A 14,175-nucleotide genomic window follows, 5' to 3' on the forward strand; every position below is an offset into this window, starting at 1 on the left:
TTATTTCAGCGTTATTATTCCATTGTGTTTACATCACGAACAAAATAGACAATGCAGGCACAAAGAGTAAACAACCCTATGAACAAAACACTATTGTTTGTGAAGATTACCATGTTCGAATTTAACAAATTTTCAATGAAAACAAATTTCACACTGTAACATTTTAAAATATTCGATTTTCTGGTGGACAGTAAGTATTGTCAGGTTCACCCAACGTGAAAACAGAAGATGAAGTGAATAACTCATAGCAATATCAGGTAGCTGATGTAAAACCTTTAAGCGCAACAAGATAAGCACATTATCAATAAGAACAGGTAATCGGGGTGTGTTTCAAGACAGTCTACCCACTCTCCATGATGATAGTAACCCACGCATCTACACACCACAGTATGGCAGACTCAACTACTGAATATTGATTCTCAAGTCAGCCGTATATTCAGACCCGATTTAGTGAGCATAAAAGGCCAAGGTTTGGATCCTATAGTATCATTCACAGAATAATAATACTAGGACTTATTACATTAGAATGTCACATCCTTCGCAAGACACGTCTTGTTATGTACGGCAGCCGATATTTAAAGACCCACTGTGGATAGTGTCTGAAACAGTTTCATTTATAGATTAATTTTGCATCAGGGGCTTAAAATGGGAGAAGCTTCATTGGAACATGGTAAAAACCTGGGTGAGAAAAACATTATTTTTAGAGGACAAAATACCCGAAGGTTTCAAGTTGTCAGTAAAAACAATAATGTGACTTAAAACAACCAAAAATTGTACAACTGATTTACGTACTAAGACACGTAGCCTATAATATAGGAAAGAATGTATGTCAATGTATAGGAGTTTCAGGATTGGAACAACCGTATACTTGTTCTCTAAAACTCTCTAACCCTTTAACTGGCGATGTCAATGCGTCTAACTTTAGCCCGCCATTGCCTTACTGCTATTTCAAACTGAATCGATGCTGGAGTGAATGAGTGTTGTAGCCCCCCCCCCCCCCCACCACCACCCCCGCCCTCGCTGCAACAGATCTATTTATAGAGCAGGCATTTGTCCAAGTCTGATTTTCATGCTCTACTACGTGCCAAGAGACATGCGTTTCGAAAAACAAGGGTTTGGGATATTTTTTATTCCCAGGTATGTACTGCGATATAATATTTCTGAAAGCCGCGGTATATGTAAATAGGTTTTATAATGAAAGCCATAAGGTATGATTGTCAATGGAAAGAAAAAAATGAAGCATCAGAAGGTCGAACATAAATGTAGGTGCATGTACTATTATTTGTATTGAGTTTGCATAACAATAACAATTAAGGCAACGACATTATCCATTTTACAATTCAAAAAAAAAAAAGACATATCTGTTCACAAAAATCCTCCAGCTGGTCAGTGAATGAACTTCAGAGAGTATTTCTGAAACAAGTTGGACTGCCTAAAGGGTGATGGCAGAATCAGGCACTATATCAGGATCACAGCTTTATCTACAACTTGAGTGAAGAAATCAACCAGGAGGCGACCATCTTCCGTCATGTCTTGAGGATCGTTGAAGCAGAGGGTGATGTTTGACCGTACTTTATACGAGATTGTCACCAAAACATAATAGACTATCATAATAAACAGTATCGAGTTAACATAAGTTGGCTGATACAGGACTAGAACCCACAACCGCTCAGATACCATACAAAATGTTCTACCAACTCTGCAACCATAGACCAAGGTAGGTGGGTGGTGCTCTGTTTGGATGGGCCAGGCATAATAGAGGAACTTATTCCTCAATTGGCAATGTAAGAAGCCAATTACTCAAATCAAATCACGATAAAGAATTCTAACTAACCAGTCAAGCTTTGGCTATATAGTTGCTTGTTGTTCTTAGGGTGTATTTTGGGGGTCACAGACGAAATAACCCCTTCATTAAGAAACGCCTTGAATAAACACTTTGTGTTCATAGAACGCCCACAATATCCAAATGGCTCAAGGTGGCACCGCCAGTTCTTATACTTTCTGTCCTTTATGAATGAGTCTACACGGAAGCTCGTTAATGACTAGCATCTTGGAAGACAAATAACTTCCATGCCTGCTTCTGCAAAAAATACCAAACTTTTCAGACTTTTTACTTTGGGTTAAGTACAAACAAACAAGTATGCGAATTGAGGTTTATTTTTGTCATGATCGTGTCCTACCTTTTCAGATGCTGTCAGCTTGTATTGTCCTACCGCCACATTTTCGCCGCCACCATAAACCGCAGGCATCTTCAAAACTGTCTTCAAAACTTCCCAGAAACTTATCAGTGTCCCAATAACTCCAAAGTGTGTATCGTGGTGGAAGGCGCAGTATGAATCCAAATTGGTTGCAAGCCCGTTTTATTTACGTCGTTATATTAAAAACAATTGGACACGAATTATATACAAGATGTGCTCATACACAGAGTATGTCTGCAGAGTGCGTCTTCTGAATATTGGTTGGTCTTTGAACCAACCATAGAGCAAGGAAGAGCTAATTGTGAACATTGTAAACATCAGAAGATGTACACTAATACCCACCCCTTAACAATGTCAACAAAAGAAGGGTATGGAACACATAGTAAGCAATTGTTAGAAAGTATTGATTGTGCTAAGGAGTGTCCAGGTACTTTGAAGACGGATTTGAGATGTCCTGAGGGAAGTATTTGGGTGAGAGGTCTCAGACCGAGGGTTATTCTGAAGGTACTTCCTCTTGTTGTGAAAGCTTCACAATCACTAGAAAAACCTTGCCCTATAAGATGTATTTTAGTTGAAGACTAAACATTTTACAACAATCGGAAGAGAATGGTAACACTTTGCTGCGATACCAGTAATTTGTTCAAACCTATACGGTTCTCAGTTTCAGAACCACCTCAACTCATTTAGAGTTAATCATGACATGGTGTATCATTACACTGCTATGTTTTCCTTTGCTTTTGCAAATAAGTTTGTTCACCAATGCTTTTGTTTAGCGATGTTTTGGGATCATCATGTTGTAAGCCTAACTGTCAGGGGTGCGTGTTACATTGTTAGCCTAAGAACAACAAATACGCACAAGAGCATGGTGGTTTCATTTTGAAGCGTCTGGTTTAAACACAGAGTTCAATTTCCTCTTATCCCATCCAGAAACAAAGTATCATCTAAACAAGTATTTTCTGAGCGACAAGAAATGGCCGGACTTTTTAAGCTCACTAATGGATGTTACCATGTCACTGACCGATTTGAACAACCCCGAGAACACTTTGTGTACACTCGTAGCTCGTTAGAATTTACACAAGCAATCTAAAGTGCATTAAGGTATTTACGATTGTCTTAATAGAGTGTACATCAATTTAGACTCCTTGAAGATAGTCATCATCTTAATTATCAGTGCTTAATATTCAAGGCCAACCAAATGAATTCACGCCTTCTTTAGAGACGAAAATCGCTGTTATAAGATGAAGAAACTAGATATCTTCAATCTTCAATCTTCAATGATGAGATCCTCATCCAGCTATAGCTAGATATAATTTAAATTATGTCTTGAGACAATGTTCAAACCCTCACACATCATGGACTTGGGACCTACAAATACTATTCAGTACTTCTAATGTGGGGTGGCTTTCGATGACAACAACAATCAAACTATCCCAACAGGGACTCAAGAGGCTAACTCCATCTTGATGTAAACCGCGTGCACAGCAATGGCCTCTTCGGGGCAACCTGAAGACAGAAGGAGCCCATTCCCTCTTGACACAAAATGAACAACACATCGCTCTATCATCGGCAGTTTTTTAATTTCAAGCTTATTCAAGCGCTTATTTAGACGTTCGTTCAAATTTTATTCTGTGTGATTGCTGACAAAGCAATTTTCAACAACTTGGATGATGAATGTACAAACAGTGGCCTGTGTCTAGAATCAGTGTTGTGTTCCAGACCAAGGGCGAAACAGTCGAAACCTCAAACGGGAGGCAAAGAAGTTGGGTACAGAGAGAAAACAAAAGTTGTCTCCGACAGCACTTTTGAGAGAGAAATACATATTGTTTCATTGTGATGTCAAAATGACCATCTCATCTCATGCTAGGTGTCAGGAACGAGCGAAGGCCTTCTAATAAATTTCACAGACTCGGTTCAGTAGTGTGGTAATGAGTCCTATGTTGAGACGCTAAGACGACTGTTAGCGTCTTAAATCGGCATGGATGACTCTAAGGCGAAATAACACTAAAGATTACGTCAACATTTCTGGAGTTGCGTGGTTTAGATGCTGTAGGAAATGCTGCAAATCTAAGATCAGATCCATACCTGAGCTTCGTCAAAGAGAATGTGACAGTAGACTTACCTCATTGAGTTCAACTTGAACCACTCCTTCCTTTGGTTTGTTGTTGACAAATTGCTGTGCAGCCTTGGCTTTCATCTTCTTCTTCTCCCGTCGTAAGAGATGACCCAATGCCGAGGAATGCGTCGTGCTGCCCGTTACTTGGTTCATGGTTGCCGCTGATTAATTATACTCACGTGGAAGATGCACTGATTTTAGTTTTCTGTTGAAAAAAAAATAATAATAATAATAATTCAAGTCATAAAAAACCGACTAAGTCACTTGGGGCATGTTGACGACATGTCATTCATTCTAAGTAAGTCAAGTGGTTTTAGCAAACGTCAAAAGACCGATCGAATAGTACATTGGGCGTTTCTTTATTTCATGGGCAGTTTCCAGTTCATTAATTTAGAACTGCACATTATTGTTGATTCGACTTTATGTTACAATCCTAGTTGTCATATGGTGAGTATCGTCGTGAGTTGTCATTACCTTATAGACAACTCTAATAATTTGGCCTTAAGACGGGATCATCAGAGTGGATCAGTGGGGATCAGTGGGAATCATTTGGGATTAGAGCCCACGGTTCAGAGCAGGTACCCATGTTTGTTCAAGTTGTTTTTGTGTTGTTTTAAATACTGACTCAAATCTAATGTGTTTCTTTTGTTTTTAAAGACACTGGACACTATTGGTAATTGCCGAAGACTTGCCTTTACAGTTGGTGTATCTCAACATATGCATAAAATAACAAACATGTGAAAATTTGAGCTCAATCGGTCATCGAAGTTGCGAGATAATAATGAAACAAAAATAACCATTGTCACACGAAGTTGTGTGCGTTTAGATGGTTGATTTCGAGACCTCAAGTTCTAAACTTGAGGTCTCGAAATCAAATTCGTGGAAAAATTACTTCTTTCTCGAAAACTATGGCACTTCAGAGGGAACCGTTTCTCACAATGTTTTATACTATCAACCTCTCCCCATTACTCGTCACCAAGAAAGGTTTTATGCCAATAATTAGTTTGAGTAATTACCAATAGTGTCCACTGCCTTTAATATAGTGTGACGATGTTTGGAGTAAAATTTCAAGTGAAATACCAACCAAGTGTCTTCACTAATCTACCGGTTGAGAAGACGTCCAAGACGTCCATATACTAACGCTGTTAGTCAACAGAACGTAGTCATTTTAGTTTAGAATAGTCTTTCGTGTATAGAAATCTGTCAAGGGAAAATTGTTAACAAAAACTACATGAACTATCACAATGAACAATGACCTTGAACTGTTCGCTTCATCGGTAGGGATTGTCTGACTGTGTTTATCTTCTATTTCGGTTGCCTTTGTTTTCTTTCATTCTGTTTTTGTTGACATTTTGTTGCCTTTTCATCCCTGTCATCCATATTGATTTGTATAATAGTGAAACACATTTGGTAAGCCATTACTATATTATGTGTACATGTTTCAAACTACATAATGAAAGAAGAAACATTCACTCGTCTTAACCTTAAAGGAACACGTTGCCTTGGATCGGACGTGTTGGTATACAAAAAGCGTTTGTAACCGTTTTTTATAAAATGCATATGGTTGGAAAGATGTTTTAAAAGTAGAATACAATAATCCACACAAGTTTGCCTCGAAATTGCGTAGTTTTCCAAATACTGTGCGAACTAACATGGTCGGCCATTTATGGGAGTCAAAAATTTGACTCCCATAAATGGCCTACCGTGTTAATCGACGAGGTAAAAAGAAAACCGTGCAATTTCGAGGCATGTTTGTGTGGATCATTGTATTCTACTTTTACAACATCTTTCTAATCATGTGCATTTTATTAAAAAAACCGATTACAAACGCTTTTCAAAGACCAACTCGACCAATCCAAGGCAACGTGTTCCTTTAATACCATGACCTTTAATCTTTTCAGTTGCAACATAAAATGACTTGTGGTTTAAATGCCGATAGATCATGATGGTGTGGCCCGGCAGTTGTTTGACTGTGACGGTTAAGTATAAATCCACGGGACTAAAGGTCCGAGTCGACCAAGGAACATCTGATGATCTCTTACTGCCTGCTGGCTGGCATGACAGATCGGAGCTTCTTGAAGAGTCAAGTGAACATTCTTCGTTCAATCGATAGTTCAATCAGTTTTCTAAAGTATAATTAATTAAATTCGGAAAGATACATGCAATATTGCAATACGAATGATTGCGAATGGACGGTAGGTAGATGATAAGCTCAGGACTTGTCAGCTTATCTTTTTGAAACCATAATTCGGCTGTGTGGCCGACTCATCGCAACGAGTCTCGATCCTGACTTGGGTCAAGATGACTGTTTTTTGTTTTAATGTTGATTTGTGATACTTGCAATAATATTCACATTCATTCAGTCATACTAAATGGTTGAGTTTGAATTTGAGACTTAAGTCTGAGCTGAAGACTGAGTCCTGAAGATTGAGTTTGAGTCAGTGCTTCCTTGCCTATTTCCGGGTTTGCTTTTTTGAATATAACTGCACAGACAAGTGTTTTTACTACAAATCCAAGGAAACTATAGTCTGATGTCTTTCGTAAAACCGTACATGAGTCAATTGTGGTAACTTTAACCGTCAAATCAAATGCCTACAAAATGTCGTAAAGACTGTGATCTGTGGAGAAGGTTCTGGGGTTTCTAAATCCACCCCTAAGCTGTGTAAAGGACGTATACCTGTACATAGTCCCTGCTGGATTTAACAACGATGGCAGAATAATCCTCACAAATCTCTTATAATGAACAGGGGACTTCACAAGGTTTCCTATTCCCATTAAGTTGAAGCAAAAGGTAAGAATTTCTCTGATAATAGTTTTTGTCTTGCTTCAGTCAAAGCCTGAGTTTTAGATGAAGTGGAGACATGGAATTTTGATGTTCTTTATGTCTAACATAAATAGTAACAATGTGTCGTTGCATACACAATATTCCCCAAGGAGGGTCCAGCTTGCTTCTCCACTAGGTTTCCCCGGAGATTCAATCTCATTAAATTGGTAATCTTTCTTCTAAAGTGACATTATACTCAGTGAATGTTTTAAAGATTTGCTCTTAAGGCTATACTTTTATCAAGCATTGAGATGTACTTTTGTCTTTATTTATTCCGTGCCCAAAGGCAACTTCCGGATGGGTTTCAGCAAGATCAAATACCTTTTCAAAGAATCGTCAAGCTCATTTAACTTTTCGAATCCATAAAGTGCATAATACGTTTTCAAATACAAAGCTCATACTTTTTCGAAACCGTAAAGCTCATATTCTTTTTCGAAACCGTAAAGCTCATTATATTATTTTCGAAAACCGTAAAGCTCATTATACTTGCTTCGAAAGCGTAAGGCTTGTATACGTTTTCGAAAGCGTAAAGCTCATATACTTTTTCATAAGCTCATATATTATTTTCCAAACCGTACAGCTCATACACTTGTCTTTCGAAAGCGTAAAGCTCATGTACTTTTTTTCGAAAGTGAAAAGCTCATATATTATTTTCGAAACCGTAAAGCTCAATATACTTTTTTTTCGAAACCGTAAAGCTCAATATACTTTTTTTCGAAAACGTAAAGCTCATATATTATTTTCGAAACCGTCAAGCTCATGTAAAACTGAAGCATTTCAGACCATATTATATAGACAAACAATACTTGAAATACTTGATAACCATTCCGGTCACTTGAAGCTGCTCAGCAGCTGGAATACTGAAGAGCAATTCGACCTTGTCCAAGACACAGACCAACATCTATATAAGAGTTAAACACAAAATAATAATGTAGCTTGGTCGCCGCTGCCTGTAACTCATTAACGAAGCTCACACTTATATGTCCTTGCGTATTCATCACAGATTACCAAGCGAATGATGGACTTTAACTCTACCTGCATAGGCAATTCGGCTCCTACCAAGGCTTTGTATAGCCTCATCTAGTTTTTGTTTTGCCTGAGACACGAAACCCTTACTAGAGTGTGATAAGCAGCAATATCACCTTACACACTTACCTCCCTCTTTTCCGTATAAAACGCAATGAAGAAGACAGCGTCCTGCCAATATGCTCTCCTCCTATAGCTGTATCATCTTCACTTATCAGGGCAGCATCCTTTATAAGATAGGAGCACAGAGACACTCAAGTGTCAAGCTGGGACAATATCTAGATGCATAGTGACGCCATAAGGTGCAAATCCCAATTGGTGAAACATAATACAAATCTCGGTCATTTATGCATTCTAGGTTGTGTTTTTTTTTCTTGGTTATAGATATGGGTTTCATTGAAATGGTCTTCCTTACCGCGGCTTTCTCAAGACACCGTGGTTTAAACAAAAATGTCAGCCAAGCAGAAAATATCACAGACAAGATTACTGGCACCTTTACTGAAAAAACCCAGTCTATCTTTGTAGTAATTGTAATTTCTGTTAAGATGTATAGACTGAAACATGCATCCAGAATTCTTTATCAATGGATCACAGAGAAATGAATGTACGTGTGATGTATTATTTTGGGATGGTTATAACTTTGTTCTTGTAAGCAACACACATTAATTTGTGCTTCACTACTTTATGGCTTGAATCCTACAGACTACTTTGAATCAATTATCTTGCTTCGTTTGATCACGGCAGAACAAAAAATCATTTTGAGGATGTCTCTTGTTTTTCTTGGATGTTTTAAATTCAGGAAACCTCAAACCACCACTAACTCACATGAGGGAGGTCACTGTGTTTATAAGTAGATTATTACTAAAAGAACAATACTAATTGTATATTTTACCAATAGAGTATCAAATGGGATAAACCTTGAGAGCATTATATTATCCTAATTATCCTTGGTCTGCAAATAGTAAAAAAAAACACATCCGATTAAAAAGTGCTGGCTTTTACTTCTGCGGGTCATTTGCATACAGCAGGTATATTGGCTGTTAAAGAAAACTGACGCCCAACTTCACGCCATGGTTAAACATTCAGAAAAGACTTATTTGAAATCTATTTTGGCTGGGTTCGTTCGTGCTTGAAAATATCACCTCAGAAAAAAAGACAAATATAAACAGTACAATACAATACAATATAACAAGGCATTCGTATTATACCGCTCTTTCATTTAGATCCATCGGTTGATTATGCACATGACTCAAGAAAAATTATGGAAATTCAGGAGAGGGAAATAGTAAATCTATATACAACACGTAACAAAATAATGTATCTTTATAGTGACGTTTCTATGGCAAAGAGCATTCAGCATGTTTGCCCCATTTATTAAAATTCTAGTGAATTGTAATAATACACTATTTCACCATAACCTCTGTCTGCCTTTATCAAAAGATTCTCACTTGCCTCGGAAAGAATATAAAAGAAATTAAAGAGATGCAGCAAAGTCGTTCCAGAAAATGCTTTAAAATGCTATCAAACGAATCAGAGGTCCTAAAGGTCATTGCGCAGTAACCCACAACTACTCATCTTTTGTAACACAATTCTTTTTCACGAATTCTATATTTTTGTGAGAAAACAGAATTAGCAGGCAAACTGCTTACCGACCAAAAGGAGTCATGTCAATTATAAATTCAACAAAATTTAGAATGTGATCACGTTTGACCCTAAAGTAACAACAACACACACATTAAATTACAAGATGATTGTATTTGTCGTTTGTCAACTCAGCCTTTGAAAAATACTTGCTAGGCTTAAAATGTGAGACCATGGATATCTGTTGACTTCGATATAACAGGCCTGCATCTTTCATTTGAGGAGAAGGGACACGGATATGCCATATGGATTATTTTACTTGACATGTTTTGCAGCATATGGTACAAAACGCTTCGAAATCGTACACAAATACCAACAAGGGATTTACATGCAGTTTTGAGATACGGTTCAAACTATAAAACAAGGGATGATGACAATTTTTCTTATTAATAATAACAACACATAACAACTATAAATATGGATTCGTGTGCCCTTCATCAACAGCAGATGGTTATGTACAATTCCCGAGGGGAAGTCCCACAGAGCATCTCCAGCAGGAATCGAACCATCGACCTCACAGGTTGATTTTTAAAAGCATCTGTTTGGAATCGTCTTCCCCCATCCAAACGACAACAGCGTAAACGGACATCACGTAATAATCAAGGCTGGCCAGTCATCATTGTAATCCCTCTGTATAGCCACCACTTTGATATCGACTTGTAATTAATGAACCTCACATTAATTAGTCCGTTTAACAATTAAATAATATTGACCTATCTAATCTCAGTGTAGCTAATGTGAGTCATTTGCATCAAAATAAAAACAATGTGTTTTTGGATTGGTGTAAAGATCGAGTCGCAACAAGTCACGTGATGTCGTCTAGAGGAAAAAATATATTTGCTTACTAGGCCTAATAGCAGGTATGAAAAAAATAACAAACATGCTAAACAAAAGAAAGTGCATGAAAATGCTTGACAGGAGATCTGGGTCCAATTTTATGGATCTGCTTGCCCTGGAATTGTTCACTTACGGCGCATTGAACGCCATCAGAACCACATCATTCTAGATAGAAATCACATAATTCCGAGGTAAGCAGAACCATGAAATTGGTTCCTGATATTCACAGAGTCGAAACTATAATCAGCTACAATCAAAACTAAATGAAATCGATATTGTTCATAACACGCACATGGTGTTACCGTTGTAAATCGCTTTGTTATATCAGTCAGTTCACGTGCCTAAACTAATGAACCATGTTTGGTTTTCGTTAATGAAAACATCCACGACATCTTATTTTTAAACAACTCTCACTAACGTTGTATAATTAATATGTTTCAGAAGGTGATTGCTGAGCATTGTTTCTGCTTAGCCGCTAAGCAAATGACCAGCTACAAACAATACACATTCGTTCAGATTACAGATTAAAGTTCTTGTGTACATTTTAGTTGATGTTTAACAGCATGTGGGAAAAGGATCCTTGCACAGAAAGGCACTCTGCTTCTTAGGGTTAGTCTGAGACGAACTCAATGTATCCTTACCCACTACACGAGACAGGGCAATCAACATAATGACAACTCACTTTGTTTGATAGTTTATCTTGTGTAATGAGTTTGGCATTATTTACTTCAATAGGGATGCGTGAATGTTTTTACTAAACTACTGGTTGAACGCATTTTTATAAAACAGCCATTAGAGCGAATCGATCATGGTCGATCATGGTTGAGTAAAACTCGGTTATGGTGTGTTTTCATTATATTGATATGCTTCATCGGTTACGTACAGAACCTGTTGATTAACATGTATTATAATTGATGTCAAATTTGCATCGGGGATAAAGAATATTAATTTTTTTTTTTTTTACCAATACACCGATGTGTGTTAGCACTGTATACTCAGTACTTTCGGTGTATGGGTAAAAAAAAAAAAAATTAATATGTATTATAATTATTAAAGATTTAATGATTTCTCGCCTGTCTAATAGTAGACAAGACCTGTTGCCGTGTATGTTCTTAGTAAATTTATGTATATATAAATTATTTATTTTCCTCAATATTTTGGTATCTGAAAGACACAAATGAATCTGTGGGTCAATTTCACAAAGCTCAGCAAACAGGCCACGCACTGAAGAATACTGCCGAGTAGCATGGTCCATGATTACACATAATTTACATTAATAATATTTTTTAAAACTACTTTTATCAAGATGGGCAAGACTTAAGCTTCATATCCGCGGGGAAGAATGCCGCAGTTCTGGTTTACCCCCCCCCCCAAAAAAAAACAAAAAAACAACAACAACAACAACAACAACAACAACAACAACAATGAAAGAATAATTAGAAGTCCTCAATTTACCGGATCGACAAACATAATATCAGATGAACTATGTTCATTATGTGACAGTAGTACGCCTACTGTGCGACATCAAGCACGACATTTTGCATCAGATGACAGTATGATGACCACAGTATGTTACCCGACGTGAGATATTGCCCCCCTTTAACGCGACCCATGCCCTGGTTTGTATTGTCTGTACCTCATCCATCAACCATCTTCATCTCTCCCATTTCATTCATGACCATGCACGGGTCCCTGTCAAATGCTAAAGTCACTACACTTACTATACCCTGTAATTGCAGGCAAATCTAAAACAACGAGCACACAAGCTGTGTGGGTTGTGACGATCTGGATTTGTCAACTAGGATTTGTAGATCATCTTTTTATCATGGTGGGCAATTATTTATATACGGACGTGACAAAATTGCATCATTTTCTTACTAAACTAAATCATCCCAAACAAGAGCACTGCAGCAGTCAATGTGTATCTTTCCATATAAGGCATTTCAAACCCAACCTGTTCGCATGGCCGACATAATGGCAAACAGTAGGCCTATTTACTGAATAAAATTATAAAATTGTGTCAGAAACCAGACTTGAGACCTATAGGCCTACTGTTTGCAAAAAGTACCCAGAAATGAGTGTTAATTTACCTCAGTTTCGACCCTATAAAACCAGACTCTATCTCAAATTATATACAAAAGGTTTCTGCTATCGTGTCATTAACAACTTGTCCCTATAAACATGCCTTACTGAATCATTATAAGGACGTGCTTTCTGTAGCTTAAGAGTCAGGACTGGTAAACTGTTGTGTGACTCATTAATAACAACAATTATTGTTGCATTCAAGAATGAACAATAAATATTAGCTTACCGCACTTTGTAATCACAACACAGTGCACACAATAGTGTCTTCACTCAAAATATATAAAATGTACGATTGTAAATCAATTGCGCAGTCTTATTTGAATATGTCGGTGAATCATTGTAAACAATTTTTACCTTTGATCAACAGAGCATCACTGTCTCCCACTTTGACGTGCATGAACGTGTTAGAATCTGGATAGCATTAATCCATAAGTATGTTCCAAACAGGTAATAATTCCAGTGGCTAAGATTTCCGTGTTAAGATAGGAGCAACAAATCACACCAGCCTTCCACGTGCAGACAACATCTCAGCAAAACAGTGACGAAAAAGGCGGGAAACGTAGTGTGTGCAAGCAAAAGTGGCAAACGCCGCGGTGCTATGCACAAGTCAATGCTGTAGTGTGGTTGCACATACGTTGATTCGCGTTTGAAATACAAATTGTGTTGTCCTCGATGTAGTTTGAACGTCACGAATGAAATAGATTTCGTCACCGGGTTCGTCTGCTTGCAGGGGAAGCCAGGTGCGTCTTGTTTCCAGCTGTTAGCCGTGTTGCACCGCCGTAGAGCCGTCAATAATTCCCCACTGGGTTTTCAACCAACCCACAGCCTCGTTCGTACAGCACGTAAATCATGAACAGTGTGTGAACGATGCGCACTCAACCACTAATCCATTGCATGTACTACGCTGAGTTGATACGACGACTGTTCCTTGTCGGTAAACAACTCCTAAAAAAGTGTAATTATTAATAGAAACAGTGTTTGAGAATTACGGACTGAAGAAAGTTTTTTATATAAATGCAGTCAAATTATCAGTTTATTCATGCTTGTTTGACAATTGGGAACAAAGAGCAGTGAAGCAGAGTCAATTTTAATCAAATTGCAAATATTGTACTCATTACAAAGCAAGGACGCAGACTGGGTTTCCAATGGAGAATTATATAAGAAATTAATATTATGTGGATATCAAATTGACAGTAACACAGACCACTCTTACATCAGAAATTCGCTAAATTCATCATGTTATTTGATAAGATTAAAATAAATAATTAATATCAAAACTTTGGTTGGAATGGGTAAAACTTTAATTTCCCCAAAGTTCTCACAGGCGTGCTGAGCGGTCTGGTTTAAAACACTAAGGCATTTCGCAAGGCGTGGGTTCGAATACAACCGCTGCCAACAAGTTTCTTGTTAAAAACATGCATCACCTAGTGAAAATTAATGGTCGCCAAGGT

The 14,175-nt window shown here is 37.7% G+C and overlaps 2 protein-coding genes across 4 annotated transcripts in view; one reads left to right on the forward strand and one right to left on the reverse strand.

The window, feature by feature from the left end:
* The window catches only part of LOC139940053 (A-type potassium channel modulatory protein DPP6-like), a 114,667-nt gene extending 101,143 nt beyond the window's left edge, over positions 1-13,524 (reverse strand). For 2 of the 3 annotated variants that reach the window (XM_071936267.1, XM_071936266.1), the window contains exons 1-2: positions 13,079-13,524; positions 4,318-4,516 (exon numbers count right to left, since the gene is read on the reverse strand). In XM_071936267.1, coding sequence (XP_071792368.1) covers positions 4,318-4,464 — 147 coding nt within the window. In that variant the 5' untranslated portion in view covers positions 4,465-4,516; positions 13,079-13,524. Of the gene's footprint in view, positions 1-2,180; positions 2,411-4,317; positions 4,517-13,078 lie in introns of those variants that run through there. The other variant, XM_071936275.1, reaches the window with a different exon arrangement.
* The window catches only part of LOC139940055 (1-phosphatidylinositol 4,5-bisphosphate phosphodiesterase delta-4-like), a 194,005-nt gene that overhangs the window by 97,969 nt on the left and 81,861 nt on the right, over positions 1-14,175 (forward strand). The window lies entirely within an intron of this gene.

Source organism: Asterias amurensis, chromosome 7 (assembly GCF_032118995.1).
Source record: "Asterias amurensis chromosome 7, ASM3211899v1".
In the NCBI taxonomy this organism is placed as follows: domain Eukaryota; kingdom Metazoa; phylum Echinodermata; class Asteroidea; order Forcipulatida; family Asteriidae; genus Asterias; species Asterias amurensis.